The sequence below is a fragment of the Convolutriloba macropyga genome, chromosome 1 (genome assembly GCF_964194025.1).
Source record: "Convolutriloba macropyga chromosome 1, txConMacr16.3, whole genome shotgun sequence".
Taxonomy (NCBI): Eukaryota; Metazoa; Xenacoelomorpha; order Acoela; family Convolutidae; genus Convolutriloba; species Convolutriloba macropyga.
This window is the reverse complement of record NC_134468.1, coordinates 16641928-16661465: the sequence shown is the minus strand read 5'-3', so window position 1 is coordinate 16661465 and position 19538 is coordinate 16641928. Positions and strand designations below refer to the sequence as shown.

The 19538-nt window shown below is 32.5% G+C and overlaps 1 protein-coding gene across 1 annotated transcript in view; it reads left to right on the top strand.

The window, feature by feature from the left end:
• Positions 1-19538, top strand: part of LOC142334496 (uncharacterized) — a 67441-nt gene that overhangs the window by 16253 nt on the left and 31650 nt on the right. Inside the window, exon 3 of the mRNA XM_075382617.1 lies at positions 913-969. Within this exon, the coding sequence (XP_075238732.1) occupies positions 913-969 (57 nt within the window). The remainder of the gene's footprint in view (positions 1-912; positions 970-19538) is intronic.

The following is a 19538-nucleotide window of genomic DNA, read 5'->3' as shown; positions in this document are numbered from 1 at the left end:
TATCATAAGCAAATCTTAACCAAATTTTATTGGCTTCATCAAAATCTGAAGAGATAACAATACGTTCCAGAAAATAACTTTTGCTTTTCTGACACTTTTAAAAATTTTTGTTTTGACAATCGAAGTGAAGTAATCATAGCTTGATATAAGTATAATGCTACTCAACATAGGGTTTCAAAGCAAAACCATGTCAAGCAGAAACAATAGATGTCGTTTAAATTAGTAAGATTGCGCTTGAATATTTAGACGCAAACATTTAGTTTTGGAAACTTGTTTTCTACATTGTTGATGCTTCGTCTAATAAGAAAAATGATATGAAGTAACTGACCAAAAAATTAAGCATACAAATACAAATTACATCGCGCAATACAAATAAATTAAATCAAGAGTATTTTTTTAAATACGTTTCTTTGTTTTGTACAAAAAGTTTATACAAAAAAACAAAGCAAACTATTTAAGAAAATTCTCTCGATTTAAGTTATTTTTATTCCGCGATTTAATTTGTTTTTGGGAAAACAACTCCACGCCTCAATCTTTCCTCTAGTTATGAGCTGATTCGAAATATTGTAAGAATCTTGCAATGTGGATTCAAAAAAATGCAAGAAATTTGCAAGAATGAGTCAAAAAAATTTCAAGAATTTTGCAAGATGGATTCGAAATGTTTTCAAGAATTTTGCAAGATGGATTCAAAATGTTTTCAAGAATTTTGCAAGATGTATGCAAATCTGTCTGGAATGCTGCAATTAAAAAGAAGAAACAATGCATACACTTGCAACATTCCTGCAAGATAGTTTTTTTTTCATTACTAGAGTTGGGCGTTGTCACAGGTTGATGCCTTGTAACAGATATGCTAACGATTGTCGTGAAATCTACAAGTTTTGTGTGTTTTTCTGAAGTGTAGTTTTGTTTCAGGTGTCTTCCTACTTCCAGAGCCAACAGCAGTCAGGAAAGTGTGCGACTGTCCCGAAAGTGAGTGCCACTAATAATCTCTCCATAAACAAATACATTAATCTTATTCCTTGTTTACACTTTGTAATTCCACTCTGTCCAAAATAAGGAGTCCTTGTTATCCCATGTTGCCAACACTCACTTCAATTGTTTTCCCAACTATAAGCTCCAGCTGGGCGCAGTTGTATATGAAGAGTAGAGGTCGGAGGTGTTAAGTTTAGCCGAAAATCTTTTCCATAGATCATTCCCATAAACTTATTACCATAAAGTTTTGTTCAGATATAAAAAAAAACAAATATTTCTGTATATATATATATATATATATATATATATATATATATATATATATATACTCATTCAATTAGATAAAAACTATTGTCATGTGATGGGTATAAGCAGACGCAACTGTTGTGAGAAAAGATTAGTTCAGGACTCGAATCATTGTCTTAGTTGTAACCGTAGTGCTTTAATCAATGTTCTAATTCTTTTACAGCCTTTTTAGATATTTCAAACTTCTTTTGTATGGCTTTGTTTCGTTTTAGCAAGAGATGTTGACTTTGATTTGACCAAAACTATTTGTTCCTGTTTGTTATTTGATTTGGTTATTTGGGATAGATATAAATGCACCAGCCAGATAAAAATAGGGATGCATGAAAACTATAACTAAGTACTTCTTTAAATTGGCTGAATCTATTTTCGCGATTTGGAATTTTTCCAGGAATTTTCTCTTTGTACTAATTTTTTATCGTTTTTCACGCGCGTGTTGGAAGTATTGCTGGTTTATCTTTTGTGAGTTTTGAATTTAGTGGTTTAAAAAATTGTGAGCAAATAAAACAAAACTTTTTTGAATTATTTCTGTATAATTGATTGAGCAAATTTCATCATTGGTTAAAATCGCTTAGCACGTCGTATATATGGCAATTATGACTTGATGTGATTCGGCTAAGCAGTCACTGTACAGATCGTATAGTGAGTGTACAAACATACACTTCACTTCAAAAGTAGTTTGAAGATTGTCCGGAAGACAACAAGACTTTCCTTTTCCTCAAGTGACGTCTGTTGACTGTAAACAACATGCCAGTTACGCAGTTGTGGTTGCAACAACAACAGTGGCAGGGCATGGCTCTACAGTGGGATTATGGTTTCCACATGCAGAATCTGCGGGATGTCGGCAGCTGTCTTCTCCCCAGAACCCTCTCTCTGCTCCCATGAAGAACACACCATAAAAGAAGTTGTAAAAATTGGAATGATTTTATGAATTCATAGACAGGACAGCAGTAGCCCCCTAAACACCTTGCACCTTGCCCCCATCCCCCCCCACAAACACACACACAACATAAACATACCAACACCAACAACCCTACCCCCACCCAGGCCTCCCCCCCCCCCCCCCCTTTCATCCACTACTTGAAGTCTTTAGTACAACCGTGTTTACATAACCCTTAAGAACCTGTTCTCTACGTCCTGTCAGCAAAATTTATTAAAGGTCTTGGTTGTAAAATGAGTGTTTTCAACACATCGCGACATTAAAACAGAGCAAAGTTGTTTATCTTATTACATAGCAAAATTGTTCAAAATTTTGATATCTAATTTCACAGATTTTAGAGAACTCAAAATACTAACGGGCCTTTCCCTGCCATCAGCTAGCACCCCCCCCCCCCCTCTATACCGGCTTCCCGTAAAACAGACAAAATGTATGCACCTTGTTGTTTGTTTACAGTTCCCGCTGTCTTTTGTCTTTTAAAGTAACCTTGCGGCAAATTGGTATATAAAAGTTTAGACTTGACTTTCGCCTGCTTTCTACTTGCCTTTGTTTCGGGCGATCACAATCGCAATCGGGGTGCTTTTGAATTTATTTGCCCAAAACTTTTCCATCACCGTGTGACATGTAAGCACCAGACTGTAAAAGCTATTTCTGGAACACTGTTTATTAAGGAATCAAAAACTTCTATAAACAACTTTGACTTTCCAGATTTCTACTGTCGTTTCCAAAATTCACTCTAATTGCAGTTATGTCTAAGCTGTTGAAAGCTAACTTCCTGGTCTAAGACATATATTAAAAGTTGTGGTATTGAAGAGAGCGTAGAAAAGCATATGCACTTGCTGTGTAAACAGTCAACCTAGCTTAAGGTGCTTGGGGCGTCAGTAAGATGATTAATCTAACACCCCGCGAGCTCTTCCTCCCCTCTGCCGCACGTGAAAAAGCTATTTATGACCGAAATCTGTCAATTCAAGCGCGTTTGCACTGCTTTTAAAGAACAGCTTAGAATTTTGAGACCTTTCATTTTCTATGCAAATTATGCGGTTGCTGTAAGAAGGGCGACGCTGCGCCAAGTCTTACAATTTTAAGTTCTTCGCAAAAATTTTCCGCGTGAAAAATATCTTTTTGATAAACAAAGTCTATATGAGTAAATCCCAAGCAAACTGGAAAATTATTTGTGATTCAAAAAGTTTGCAGGGTTAAAAGGCAGCAAAAATGGTTACAAAGACTTTTAATTCACAAAGTTGCGCAACATTTTTTAACAAAATTATTAAAATAATAATCGTGGTGAACAACTGACGTCAAACATTGAAAAAACCGACTTCATTACAAAACTTCCCTCAACCAATTCACCAATTCACAGTAGATAGCTTTTAGTTATTGTTCCGACCCCTCTTGAGGGGGGGGACTATATACTCAAATGGGTTTTCTTTTGTTCAGTCAATTTTGGACGATCGATATATTAATCGTAGAGAGTTGCGACTGGTATCATTAGAAAACTTGTCCAGCGTAGAATATGGAATTAATTTTTTTTTATTTTCGTTTTTGACAGGGAGATATCGAGGTTTAAACTGTCGAGAAAATATAGTGAATTCCGTTTATTTCGTTCACCTTTTTTCGGAATTTTTTACTAAAATTTCGCCAATTTTGATAAAATTTAATAAAATTTTTCAAGAAAATGTTGTTGATTTTACGTTTAAAGACAAAATATATTGTCGGCTATTTTCATTGAATTTTTTTATCACAAATTCCGACTAAATATTTCACAAAATTCAGACTTTTTCATCAAAAACAGCACGAAATAAGTTTCTTTAGTCCACTCTGATGAAATTTTCAGGAAGTGCACATCCAAACACCCCTAACACAATCTTTGTAGACTGAAAAGGGGGCTAATTCCACTTCAACTCCCGTTGAGAGTGCTCTGTAAATAAAACTTTGCCGTTTTTTGCTAACTTTATTCGTTGAATATCAAAAACACAGCATTTATTTTTGATTTTTTAACTAACAAAATATCTATATCAATGACAATCCAAAAATTAAATTTTCCTAGTGGACAATCAGTTTTAGCAGGACTAGTTCTGTACCAATGTTGGATCGTTACAGTCCAAAAATAATTCGGATTGTCGTCAGTCGGTTTTTTGTAAAAAAAAAATTCGACCTTTTTATATTAATTAAATAACAGAACATTTCAAATCAAAGCCCACTAGTGATAGGTCCTATTGGCTTTCTAATTAGCTCAAAATGAATTTATCTAGTTGATTGCTTGAAAGGTTATGGTCATTTTGACTTTTATAATATTTGATTTTAAAATAAAAAATGGCTTATTGAATTTTGCCTCCCTTTTACTCTTTATTTGGCCATTTTGTAGCTTAGTGTCAGCAATCAAAGAGTGCTCCTTCTTTCTGCTTAATTCAAGTTTAGCTTTTATTGCGGTTTTACGCCTTAAGTTATGGTGTTCTGGTTTTGATACTACTAGATTTCACAATTTTTTTTTAATTTTTAGGTATTTGCCCATTTTTCATGTTTTCTAGTTTTGTCAAATTATCACGTTATTGTCAGTTCATATATCTTATTATTCGCGTTCAAAATAACGCACAATTGATATTATTTAAATCCTTAAAGATATAGATTGTGATTCCTTACCGCTTCAACAGTAATTTCTCGAAAAATTTAATTGAATTTTTTAATTTTGTCTTTAACTGTCGTTTTTGCGTTGTCTTTTAATTCGTATTTAATTTCTTGTACAATGAACCGGTTTGATTGGCTTTTCCTGGTAGAGTAGATTAGCCGATGTTCTGATATTAAAAGATAGATAATGGCTTTCATGTTTTTGAAAACAATTGTTTTCCGAAATGAAAAAAAATATATATTTCAACTACTCAATTTTGTTCCTTTTATTGTCTGTTTGTTACCTGGTCTCGTTAATTAAAGGTTAAAGATGACATTATTTTTGTCATGGGAAGGTGTCAAAAGGGATTGGTGTCACAAAATCTAATGGTTTAAGAGAATTCGTTATGAAATTACTCGCTTCGACACGTGTTTTTCACAAAAAAAGGTAAATTAATTTTCGATTTTTGTCATATTTGGCGTTCTTTTTTTGGACGTAAGACTCCTTCTGGAGAATTGCAGGTCTTGAGGGCTTTCTTTGGAAGAATAATCGAACCTATTCAATTTTTTCATTTTGTAATTAATGGCTTTCATGTCTTTGGAAATAAATTCTTTTCGATAAAAACAAGTATTACATAATCTTGCTTTTTTCTTTTTGGTCTAATTGTTGCCTAGTTTCATTAACGAGAGGTCACATAATACATTTCAAGGGCAGGTGTCAAAAGGGATGGGTGTCACAAAATCTAATGTTTTAAGAGAATTCGTTATGACGTTACTGGCTTCCACACGGGTTTTTCACAAAAAAAAGTAAATGAACTTTTGATTTTTTGACGTTTTTTGATAGACGTAGGACATATTCTGGATAATTGCAGGTCTCAAGTGCTTTCTTTGGAAGAATGGTTGAACCTATTCAAATTTTTAATATTGCAATTAAGGGCTTTTATGTCTTTGGAATTAAATTTTTTTCGAAAAAAAAAACAAATGTTACATAATTTTGCATTTTTTTCTATTTGGTCTAAATGTTGCTTATTTTCAATAATGAGCAGCCACATAATACATTATCGGTTTTTGACGAAGGTGCAATGGAACATATTTTGAAGGCCAAAGTATGGCTTTACGGCTTCCAAAACATTTTCTGGCAAGTTTAAAATGATTTTTAGTTTATTGTCTACTTGTTGTTCTTTTTGTAACTGCAAAAAAATTGAATACCAACAGTTCTTAGTTCCATTCTAAAGAAAAATTGGTAGTTTTAAACCATATGGGATGTTTTAGTTGATTCCTAATTGTTTTCATTAATTTGAAATTAATTGTTTTTTTAAAAAAATTTCATCGAATTTTCTAACTTTGAAGTTTCTGTTCTTTTTGGTCTAATTGTTACCAAGCTTTATTATGAATTGATGAAAAACCATTTTTTCTGGTGAATAACAAGTTATTTTTTTTTTATTTTCAGTTTTATCTGACGCTATTTTGACTTTGTTATTAAGTTTTGTTTTTTAAAACGGACATAATTTTTTTGATGTAATTAGTGTTTGTTGTTGTTGTTTGATTTTGCCGTTCGTCTTCGCTCGCTTTCTTAATATCGGCATATCTCATCAATCTAATGCATCATTTTTTACTCCACTGAATTTATTGCTTTGGAGGCTATCTTTTCGTTCATACACTAGTTTTTTTTGTAAAAAATGCTTGAATTTTTTGTGGTTTTCCATCTGTTCCTCATTTGGTAGACAATTATGCCAAAATTGTGAATAAGCGGGGTCGGAACCTTATGTGCGATCGCACATTACCGAGCCGCCTTGTTTTTTAACGAATTCAAAACAAAATTGAATTCATTGTTCCGATTCCGCTTTAGTTGGAGGGAGGAACTATATACTCAAATTGTTGTATTTTGTTCAGTCCATTTTCGCTTAACGATATGTTCATCGTAAAAAGTTGTGAGCGGTACCATTAAAAAGGCCGTCCAGCGTAGAACATATAATTAAAAAGAATTTTTTTGCATTTTGGTTTATCCGGATATTTATCGGATTTTAAAGTTTGGTGAATAACCGACCGTTTTCGGTTGTTTTTGTTCAAATTTTCCTTAATTTTAGACAAATGGTTACTAAAACTTGTTAAAATAGACAACAATAATTTTTATGCTATGCTTCTAAAGAGAGAGGATGGTTGCTGAAGTGTTTGATTTTTTTGCTCAATTTTAGCCTAATTTTTCGGACTTAGATACTTATATACTCAATCGAAAAAAGTGCCAAACATGCTTTTTAATCTTTCTATATCAAATTTACCAGATAGAGACCTCAAATATGCCAACACAACCTTTTAAGCTTCAGATAAAGGCATTTTTTTGTTTTCGCTCCCTAAGAGAGTCTCCTTGAATTAAATGTTTGCCAGATTTTCCTGCCTTAACTCGTTATTTATTCAAAATTTATCATTTATTTTGGGTACATTGAAATATCATCTGCCAAGTTTTCCGTCATTTTAGACAAATTGTTGCTAAAGCTTGTTTAAAATGTCAATAATAGTTTTTTACGCTTTATCTCTAAAGAGAGAGGAGGGTTGCTGAATTGTTTGAATTTTTGCTCATCTTTAGCCTAATTATTGGACTTACATACTTTGTCATCAAATAAGGTGCCACACATGATTTTTAGCCCTTTTTTTATCAAATTTACAAGATAGAGACCTGAAAAATGCCAATACAACCTTTTTAAACTTCAGACGAAGGCTATTTTTATTTTCACTCCCTAAGAGAGTCTCCCTGAATTAAAATTTTGCTAGTTTTTTTTTGCTTTTACTTGAGATTTCTTAAGTCTTTTACTTGAAAAATTTCATTTGCCAAATTTTCTGTCATTTTTGGCAAATTTTCGCTGAAACTTGTTTAAAATGTAAACAAAAGTTTTTTATGCTTTACCTTTAAAGAGAGAGGAGGGCTGCTGAATTGTTTGAACTTTTGCTCATGTTTAGCCTATTATTGGACTTACAGACTTTGTCATCAAAAAGTTGTCAAACTTGCTTTTTTGAACTTTTTTATTAAATTTACCAGAAAAAGAATGGAAACTTGCCAACACTACCTTTTTTAAATTCAGATGAAGGCTATTTTCGTTTCCGCTCCTTAAGAGTCCCCTTGAATTAACATTTTGCCAGTCTTTGCTGATTTGACTCGATATCAATTCAAAATGCATCATTTATTTTGGATATACTGAACTATTCCATTTGCAAAATTACACGTTTTGCGAATAATTGGAACAATTGGCTGTGTTATTTGGATGCATAGCTACATCAGCGCTAGATTTGTTCTTTTCGAGATATCAAAAATTTTAGGATTGTATTGGGGTGCCATCTTCATTGTTCAATTTTGCTTGTTATGTTAATTACTGTCGAAAAAGAATTTTCAATAACTTTCAATTAACTCAAGTCCCATAAACATAAAAATGAGCAACAATGAACATAAAATACTAGCTTTGAGTGCTAGCTCAATTTTTTACAGACTCAATTCAGATTCTTGAGCTTTGCCGGATTTGTTTTGCAGCGTCAAGACTTACTCTCACTAACGAAAACACAATTGATTTCGTTTCTTTTCACCTAAATAAAACTATACCACTATTTCAGTTGCTTTTTAGTGTCTCATATGACTTTGTGTATAGAGATATCTTAGGAAACACATGAAATTTGCATTTTTATATCATACTTCTGACGATCAGTAGCTTAGTCTCATTAAAAACAGCTCAGTATTTTTTCCTTGTGATTAAAATTTTAATTTCTACAGTGGTTTGATATTTCACTACGGGTTTCTTGGTTTTGGTACTACTAGTTTCAAACAAACTTTGTGAATTTACATATGTCACCTTTCTGTGGTTCATATTTGTTTGCTTGACAAATTATCACTTTTTGAATGATTCAATCGACGTCCTAAAAATGCGCAATGTAACAAATATAACACCTTGCTAGATATCGTATGGTTTTTTGGCATCTACACCGTTCTCTTGCAAAATTTAATTCATTTGTAATTTTTACCTGCGTTTATTATTTGTTTTGTAGTCGTTCAAAATATTCTAAATTACAGAAGACCCGAATGACTTCGTTTTGATGATAAAAGAACTGTTTTAAATACTTCATACTACAGCTAACGCTTTTAGGATTTTCACGTCAAATATTTTCAAAAAAGGAGGATTCTTGAACTTTCCCTTTTTTCTTGTTTTTGGCTTGGTCTAACTTAGCGTCATTGTTAATGGGTATAATCAAATCTTTGCTTAATTAAATGTTGATTTTTCCCTGGTTTATATCGTTGACTGATGTTTTCAGGACTTAACCATTAAGCTTGAAGTTTCATAAGTTTGTATTTTTGTGAGACCCTTTACAAAGAAAACCCATTGAAAATCAAACTAGACACTTTAAAGAATCAAAATAATTTTATATTATCCTACTTTTAACAAATCTCACAGTTCTTGTGGCTTCAATACCGCTTGTCTGATTTCGAATTCCGTTTATGTTGGTCGTTTTGTAGTTTTTTGGCTCAGTCTCACAAATAACGAGCCCAAATGTATTCCTAAGCAGTTGCAATATGGTTTATTTTTCTTTTAGATGAAAGTTTTTTGTGGTTATGACTTCTGAAAAATTTTGTTTTTTTCTAAATGAAGGGATTTTTGAGCTTTTTCCTTGTTATCTCTTCTCTGTCATTAGGTAGCTTAGTCTCTGTAAAGACAAGCGGTTTTCTATGGTGAGCTAGATTCCAAGTTTTATATATCTGCTACAAGTTTTTTTTGGCTGTGATGTTACGAATCTTTGCTTTGGAAAAATGCGATTTAACATATCTTTGAATTTTTTAGGTTGTTTTTTTGTTCCTTGCCACAATGTCAAACTAATGAGGAGCAGGTCACATTACCATTGAAATTTTCAGCAACTGAATCTTTTTAATGTTATCTCTAGACTTATTATCATTTTAACGCCTTCAACACCGTTTTATTTCGAAATGACTTGACTTTTTTAAAGTTGGCCTGGTTTTGTCGTTCTTACTGATTTACAAAAAAGCCTAACTTTAAATTAAAAACAGTGGAGATCTGTCAATAAGGAAACAATAGGGATGGTTCCAACTTATAATGACCAGTGTCTCTCCAAGCATCTTAATAGAAATGTAAAAATGGTGTTATAATATTGAGCACGTCTTTTACCAAATAAGCTTGAATGAGATCTCGACAGTCATTTCTATTTCCCTGGATAAGGAAGGTAACTTTGCAAGGTCCACAGGCCTTTTGAGTTGCAACAGCCCACATAACCTTCTGAAATCTGGATCTATTTCCGGAGCAAATTGCAGGAGCCGGCTATTAAATTTTGTTTGTTGTGTTTGTCAACGGTTCTGTTTTCATGATTTCAGTGATGTTCTCAATCGATAATGGTGTGAATCTATTCCCGTAATGATAGATCTTTTATTACAGAACTGTCGTGAACCTCTATAAAACAAGCTGATGTGACACCCTCCCAGCAGATGTTGATTGTGTTGGAATCAGAACTAAATGAAACGTTGACTCATTATGTCAATTTTTTTAATAAATCGGCCGACAAAGGAGCTCGTAAATATGGTATGAAGACTGTCTTAAGATTTCATTTAAAATCAACGACATTTATCAACAGCAGCCTGTCTCATTTGATAATTGCTATATCTTAATTAATCTTAAAACACTCACGTGCACATTATAAAATTCCGAAAATCTGGAGTGCCAGAAGTTTGAAAGCCAGAAGTTACTACTTAGTCTTAAGTAATGGTTATGTGACTCTGATTGAAATCACTAAGAACTCCTGGCGTTTTTTGTGAGCCGCGATGCGGTTCGAGATAATAAGTCAGAAATTCAAAGTGACTTCTGCTTAAAACATGAAATGCACACGTTTTCAAGTGACCAAAGTCAACGAAGGTCGACTTCTGGCTAAGTAGTGCCTTCTGGCATTATATCTTCTGGCACTGCAGACTTTCTGCAATTAATAATGTGCATGTGAGTATTTTAAGTTGACTTCCGTCGACTTTCGTCATTTTAGAACGTAAGCATGGTACTAATCGTTTTTAGCATGGTTACGTGACCTCAAAATTCACTTCGAAATTCTGAGTTAAAATCACGAACCGTTTCGGGGTCCTCGAATAAACGCCAGAAGATCTCATTGACTTCAAGCAGAGTCACGTAACCATACGTAGAGTTTGCCTATTGTTGATAGTCGTAAACAATAAAATGGAAAAAAAAAATTTCACAGGAGAAAACAACGTTACTTTGATTGACTTTTTCGGCAACGAACAAAAACTGCCAACAAGATACATGAAAAGCTCTTGACTAGTGCTTCGGGAAAACTTGAATGGAAAACTGAATGTTAATCCCAGACCACTTATAGCTCCCACATTGCCAATCTTGCGGTCTGTTTACCTGCCGGCCAGCAAAGCTAGCTAGAAATTTAAATGTTTTCTTCGCGAAAAAAGTTGAGAAACTTAATTATTTAAAACTCATGTCGAGTCAGTCGACTATGTTAGATGAAAGGAGTTCGAAGTCAAGGACTCAAATAAGGTAGAGCAGGAACTGTCATCAGTTTCCGTTTTTTGTTAATTTAAATTTTTGTAGATCTGGTCGACCCTTCTGTTAAAGAAGGCAATGTAAGGATCTTGGAAATAGTCCTAGCTGATCTCAGACGACACATGAATGCCTCGTACTATAGTCCGGATATCCCAACACCCTTCTACTGAAACTCCCCTGAGTTGGTGTATGAATATGGTATTCCAGTTGTCATTGGACGTCTTACCTTCCAGGGAGTCGAAGAATGAATATGGTATTAAATTGCTTAGAAAAAAAAGCAAATGGTGCCTCTCTTGGAATAGTTTTACGACTGCTACTTTGTTTCTTGACCCATATCTGCCCTTTGAGGAAATAGCTTTCATTTTATGCCTCTCATTTATGCACGGACAGCTTACTGTTTACCTTCAGGATACATTGTGTAAGCAGTGAAATGATTGTTGTTCTGATTTTTAGCTAATTTTGAAAAAAGAAGACTGAATTAGGAAATTACGATTACATAACTTTCGACAAATTTTTTTGAAAAATTTCGCACCACTCAGAAATCAATTCCATGAAAACAAATTTATCAAAATCCCTCTTGGACTTTTTCTCATTTTTGTTTGAACCGGGACAAGCATTTCTGCACTGCTTCTACACCTAGATATTTTTTGAAGTACACTTTATAGACAAAAGGAACGGCCTCTCTTTGTATAAGGCAAAATATTGTCTTGACTTGTTTTTTGTAACGCCCTATTTCTGTCATCTCAGCCCTAAAGTAAGAAGCTTCAAACATTGAAATCTCCTGCACTATTATTAGATCGCCAACGAACTGGTTGGAGCAAAGAATTAGTTTGGTTACCCTTCAAACAAATCCAATTAAAAAGGACTGCTTATTTCAGAAAATAAAAACGAAAAATAGAACGATTTTTGTCCGTCTTTGAGGCAAATTCGGACAGTACGTTTAGACGCTTTTCTAGGTTTGAAAATCCATAGCCATTAATTTAAGGAATCGAACAGAAGCTACGAAATAATCAATTTGAGAGATTCGTTCATAGTCGAAAGCAGTAAAAGACAACATAGCCAATAGACAGTACGTTCAGATGACACTTTCACGTCGACGCTGATGAAAATTTTCACAAAGTGGAAAATCTCATTGAAATGTCTCCAAGATTTCAATGCTGTTGTTGTGGAGGCTTTATTAACAGCGAGATGTTATTATGCTCAATGAGAGCAGAGTTCAGCTTGCTAATTGATTGTTGAAATCTGAGAGACAAAAAGTCAACCATACAAAAAAGAAAATGCAAATTTCACTTACTCAATTAGTCAATGAGATTTTCTGCAGATAAATTGCTATTCTATTGCTGAAAACTTTTTTCAATCAAATTCCACGACATTCTCTATTTGAAAAAAACTCCAAATATTACAAAAAAGTGGGGAAAATCTAAAATTAATGTCTTTGTTGAGACTACGCAAACTCTTTCTCAATCTTTTGCAGGAGTTAGAGAGTTAATTATGAATTTCTAACTTTTCTCAAAACACTATTCATCGTTGTCGTTCTAAACGCAGCTATAAAGACCGCCAATTGCTCCAATATTTGGCTGAGAAATCAGAGCCTTCAAGGGCAAAAAAAACTTGTTTAGCTTATTCTCGCCTGTGTATTTTTTAATATCCAAACTCAGTAAGATGTTTGCTAAACGGATGACAAATAAAACGAAAACATTTGCAAATAAATAGAATTCAATTAAATTTGCATTTTTAAACATCTTTCTCCTTAAATCGTTTCGTTTTCAAGTCAACTTGGTAGTAGTCTAAACGCGATTCTTGAAATCATTTTATTGTGAATAGTTATGTGGCATCTTTTCCACTAAATTCGTATGTAAATTTTTTATGTTTAATTTTGCCTTAAATTTGTCTAATTTTGTTTGGGGTTAAATTTCAAGGTTTCATCAACTCCTAAAACTATCGGCGAAAACTATCTTTGAGTGACCTTTCTTTGTTGAGTGTTTCTTAAGTTAATAAAAAACAATATTTTATAATAAGCTCTTGCAATTTTTCCTTGCAAATAACTATCCAATAGAAATTAACCGTTTCCTTGCAGATTTCTTTACTCTTAATAAATTGTGCTTGTTGACATAGATATAAATCTTGAAGACAGCTATTCTGAGATTTTGAGCATTTTAGCATTTTTCTGTCAGTAAGAGATTGCAAAAAAAAATTTGGTTTCAGTATCAAAAGGAACAACACCTATAAATATAATAGCAGCCCATGTAAAAAGGACATGCTCCAAGGTATCAATTCTTTATCCGTACAATGAAAATCGCAAATAAGGATTAAACAAGGAGGCTCGGTAATGTGCGTTCGCACATAATGTTCCGACCCCGTTCATCCGTACTTTTCACTTAGTTGTCTATCAAATGAATAGGAGATAAAAAAAATACTACATCGATCAGCATATGTTTAATTAAAAAACCTGTATTTCATTAGAAACAATATGGGACTTTTCCTAAAGGCAACTTGATAACAAGTCGACGCCAAAAAACAAAAAGGGTAAGGCTTAAAAAATGTTGCCTTTTTTGAAAATAAGTTGAAGTCAAACTGATTTAAAACATTATGTATCAACTGAATTCATTGAGATATTCATTTGAACATCAGCAGAAAATTATTGAGATCTTTTTTGTCAAGGAAATATCAAACCTCTACAAAAAGAACGACAAATATAGGCAAAATGATAAAAATTCAGAATTTGCACGAAAACAGTGTCCCAGCCTATTTTAGCTATTCACTACGAACATAGAATATTTTTAATTGCTTTTTTCAAATGGCAACAGAACCACCCATTATTGTGGTACTGTGAAGAAAAAACAGAAATCTTTAAAAATTGGGCAAATATTCATTAATCGCGAATCTTTTATAAAAACTCGTAGTACCAGGAACACAGAACGTTTGAGGAAAATAAAACAGTGATGAGGAGCAATTTGTAGTTCACTGGACAATGAATGTGACTTTTTTTAGAGAAACGGGGCTACAAATTGAAAGTAGGATTGGCAAAGCTTGGAAGTCACTTGTCATATCTGAAAAACAAATATTTTCAATACTGAAAACAGACATAAGCTGTCATTTTAAAGAGTAGACAGTTCATCTTGCAACGTCTTAGAAAATTCATTGAGCTTCTTTTTATTGATAATAAGTCATGTGACTATAACATAAAAGTAATTTCAAGCAGACATAAAAAACTTTACAAACAACTTTACGGAACCACAGTGTTGAAGCCATTAACTTTATAGGATATTAATTTCGAGAAAATCAAATCTTCAATTGTGTCTTTATTGAACATCAAATAATTTTTTAGTCGAAGGAATATCTTATAATGACAACAAATTGAACCAAAAACTTTGGAAAGTATCTAAAATGCACAAAATTCTTTTTTAATAAATTGACCAAGCCCTAAGGACATTTGTCAAAACGTTAAACGAAAAAAAAATTACCATTTTGTTCAACAAAATTAACCAGATAGCTCAATAATGAGGTCAGGTTGTCAAATTGATACGAAATTTTAAAATACAAAAAAAGTTACGAGAACCAGAGCAAAAAGGGGAAAGTTGAAGAATACTTTCACTTTTTCTGAAAAAAAAAGAATTAAATTGAAAGTCCTTCAAAAAATTAGCTTTTTACCGATATTAGTCATTGAATTCATACACATCTACAGATGGCCTTTGAGACTTTTTATTACGCAATATATGGCGTGAGACAACAAAAAAGTTAACAACAGATGCAGGGCAAAAATAACAAAAACTACCCAGTTCTGCAAGAGAAGGTTGTTTGTTGCAGCCCTTAAATCCATAAACTAAAAAAGGCAAAACATATTTTTATTTGCCTTTTTAACCGCTTTTTCGATTTCATTTTTCAGTAACGTCAAAATTAATCAACGAAACAGAAAGAACTAAAAAATGGGCAATCATGCACAAAAATCCCAATTTTTTATTGAAAATTCCTTCGTGATATCAAAACCAGGAAGCCGTTATTTTAAAAAAATGGCAAAAAAGATGACTTTGTGCCTCATACGAAAGAAAGTCTGACCTGTATTTTGTTAGAATAAGCCATAAGTTGACAGAAATTACAAAAAAGAATGACAAGTTCAAAAAATCACTGAAATTTTCGTAAAACAGTCACATTCAATGTCATAAGAGACATTAGATAACAACTGAAAGCATTTTATAGTATCACTTACACCTCTTGAGGAAACCATTGGGATCTTTGATTAATCAGAATTGGCCTTCAGACTTCAGAAGGTATAAATGAATAACAAATGAAAGCAAAACACAAGATTTCATTTAAATTTTACTAAATCTCTTCGTCAAATACATAAATAAAGATTTTTTCTGACAACAAACTATATCTCTTCGGCCTTGTTTTCACATTCATATGAGCTGTCCCTAATTAAGCCGCAATTTTAAAAATTTGTGGTTAATTAACAGGAAAAAAAAAGAAAAATGTTTTGAAAAAAAATTTGCGCCCAAAATAAAAATGGAAGTTACTGATTGTGAGAATCCATGGTGAGTTCAAACCTATCCCAGGTTTTGCCGCGTGCCCAAAAAAATTACCCAATTGTTCCAGATTTTTGTGAAATATATCACTTGTTAAGTAAAATATTTCAAAAATAAAAAAACAAGGATGCAGACGCACCTAAAATTTTATTTCTAGAAGACTTTTATTGGCCAGTTAGTTTCAATCGCTGATTTTGCCGCGGCCCATAAAAGCACCCAATTGTTCCAAATACTTTTGAATTATAAAAAGGTGCATTTTGTATAATTATTGAGTTAAATTTGAGTTAAGGAAAAGGTGAGTTTTATTTGAGTTTTTTTTGAGTAAATTTGAGTTGAAAGAAAAGTGGAGTTGAGTTTTTTGAGTCAAAGAAAAACACGCAAAAGATTATCGGGCGCCTTTTTTTCAGCCAGCTCTCCTTTGGGAGCATGTGTCAGCGATTTCTAGGTCTCTTCTTCCGGCAAACATAAACAAAATGTACCAAAAGAAGCTTTAAAAAGTGGACAAAAAAGTGACAAAAAAGCTAATGAAAAAAAAATATTTGAAAATTTTTATTAAAAGTTTTAACCAAGAAAACTTTAATCAAACAATTCAGCAGCGCTCTTCTATCTTTAACAAAAACAATAACACTCTCTCATCAAAAGTTTTAAGATTGAGCCAAATTTTAGCGAAAATTACGGAAAGTGTGATTAAAAACTGTCGACTATTCACAAAACTTTAAACCTCAATAACTCCCTGAAAAGAAAAAAAAATTGAACAAATCTTTTTTATTCTAAAATCTAGGATGTACTTGATTTCTAATAATACCGCACACAACTCTCTACGATTAATATAAGGATCGGCCAAAATTGAGTGCTCAAAACAAAATTGAGTATTTAGTTTTTCTCTCCCCTCTATAATTGGTTGGAAGCAACGGTTATACATTAAATCTTTGTAACTATATAGGAAATGTTTGTCAGAACTGTAGGAGTTAGTTGCAAACTAACACCAATCGGAAGAAAAATTTCCCAAAATTTTTTTATCTTCGATAAAAATTGACTAAAATTGGCACGCTACAAATTGTTAAGTCAGGAAAAAGCACTCGATGTCAAAAAACGTTAATTGTCAAAGTTAGCCGAACGGTGAACACTTTATAGTAATCGTTCAACTGATCAAAAAAAAAGCTAGGGAAACGAATAGGGTTCTAAAGCATTGGGTATTTTGTCATATTGGGTAATTTTCAATTGGGTTTGATGTGTTGTAAACACAATAAAAATCAAAATCAAACTGATTAAAAACAATATTTATCAACTGAAATCTTTGAAAGATTCATTTTCAATTCCACAGAAGGTGATTGAGATATCAGGGACATGTCTTACCCCTACAAAGAGATCAACAAATACAGGCGAAATTCAAAAAAATATGAACTTGCATGAAAACGGTGTCCAAGCCAATTAAAAATTAAGCTTTTCACTACAAACTTTGAGTTTTTTAAATGGACTTTTCCTCAAATGGCTATGTGAAACACCCATTATTGTGGTACTCTGATAGGAAAACAAAATTTTTTTAAAACGGTCATACAATCAAGAATCGAGAATATTTTTTTGAAACTCGTAGTACCAAGAACAAAGATCATTTGAGGAAAACAAAACAGTTATGAAGAGCAACTTTGAGTTTACTAGACATTGGATGCGACATGTCTATAACGAAACTAAGCTACAAATCAACACAAAAAAAGGATTGGCAAAGCTAAAAAGTCCATTGGTTTTTTGCAAAACAAAAATTTTCAAAACTCTCAAAGAACTTAAGCTGTCATTTAAAGTGTAGACAGTTTATCTTACATTCTCGTAGAAAACTAATTACGCCTTTTATTTTTGAGAATAAATCACGTGACCACAAAAAAACAAATTTATAAAACCACAGTATTCAAGACATTAATTTTATGAGAAATTAGTTTCGAGAATTTTAAAACTTTACTTGTGTCTTTTTTGAACATCATAAAGTCTTTGAGTTGAAGGACTACCTCAAATTGACATCAAAGTGAACCACAAACTTTGGAATGTACATAAAACTCACAAAATCTTTTAAAATAAAATGACCAAGCCCTAAGACAATAGTCGACACATTTAACGGAAAGAGAAATTACTTTTGGTTCAATAAAAAATATCGATAAAGCTCAAAAGTCAGGCTATGTTGCCAAATTGATACGATATTTTAAAATACAAAAAGTTACGAAAACCAGAATAAAAAAGGAAAAGTTGAAGAAGACTTTTAGTTTTTTTTGAAAAATATTGCTTCCAATGTCCTAAAAAACTTTAGTATTATACCAATTTTAGTCATTGAGTTCATACATATCTATAGTTGTCCGTTGAGAGTTTTTATAGGCCAATATCTGGCGTACTATAACAAAAAAATAACAAAAATTCAGGGCAAAAATAAAAAAAACTACCCATTTCTGCAAGAGAAAGATGTTGCAGCCCTTAAATACATAACCTAAAGAGCAAAACGTACTTTCAATTTGCGTAATTTAAGCGCTTTTTCGATTTCTATTTTCAGTAATGTCACAATTAATCAAAGAAGCAAAAAGAACTAGAAAATGGGCAATCATGCACAAAAATTGCGAATTTTTAATGAAGTTTCCTTCGTGGTACCAATACCAGGAAGCCGTTATTTAAAAAAATTGCAAAAAAGATTAGTTTGTGCCTCATACGAAAGAAAGTCTGAACTGTATTTAGTTAGAATAAGCCATAAGTTGACAGAAATTACACAAAAGAATGACAAGTTCAAACAATCACTTAAATTTTCGTAAAACTGTCACATACAATGTCATAAGAGACATTAGATAACAACCAGAAGCATTTTATAGATTCAATTACACCTCTTGAGGAAGTCATTTGGATCTTTCATCAGTCAGAATTAGCCTTGAGACTTCAAATGGAATAAAAGATTAACAAATGAAAGCAAAATACAAGAATTCAGTTAATTTTTACTAAAACTCTTCGTCAAATCCATAAATACCGTTAGAATTTCTCTGACAACAAAATGTATCTATTTGGCCTCGTTTTGACATTTATATGAGCTGTTCTTAATTGAGCCGTGATTTGAAAATTTTGTGAATAATTAACAAGAAAAAACAATATAGAAAAATGTTTTGAAAACGGGCAGCTTCCAAATAAAATTGAAAAAACTTCTGCACGTGAGAGTCCATGGTGAGTTCAAACCTATCCCTGATTTTGCCGCGTGTCCAAAAAAATTACCCAATTTTTCCAGATGCTTGTGAAATATATCACTTGTTAAGTTAAAAATTTCAAAAATAAAAAAAAAACAATAATGCAATTTGTATAATTATTGAGTTAAATTTGCAGAAACACAGTTAAAATTTTAGTTGTACGAGACGTTTATAGGGCGCTTAGTTTCAACTAGCTCTCTTTTGGAGTTTACGAGTCTGTGCCAGTTGTTTCTAGGTCTCTTTTTCCGGCAAACATAAACAAAGTGGACCAAATAAAGCTTTGAAAAAAAATTGAATTTTGAAAATTTTTATCAAACGTTTACGAAAAACCTCAATCAAACAATTCGTCAGCGCCTTTCTATCTTTAACAAAAACAATATTACTCTATCGTTAAAAGCTTTAACTTTGAGCCAAATTTTAGCCAAAAAAAATTATGGAAAAGGTGATTCAAAAC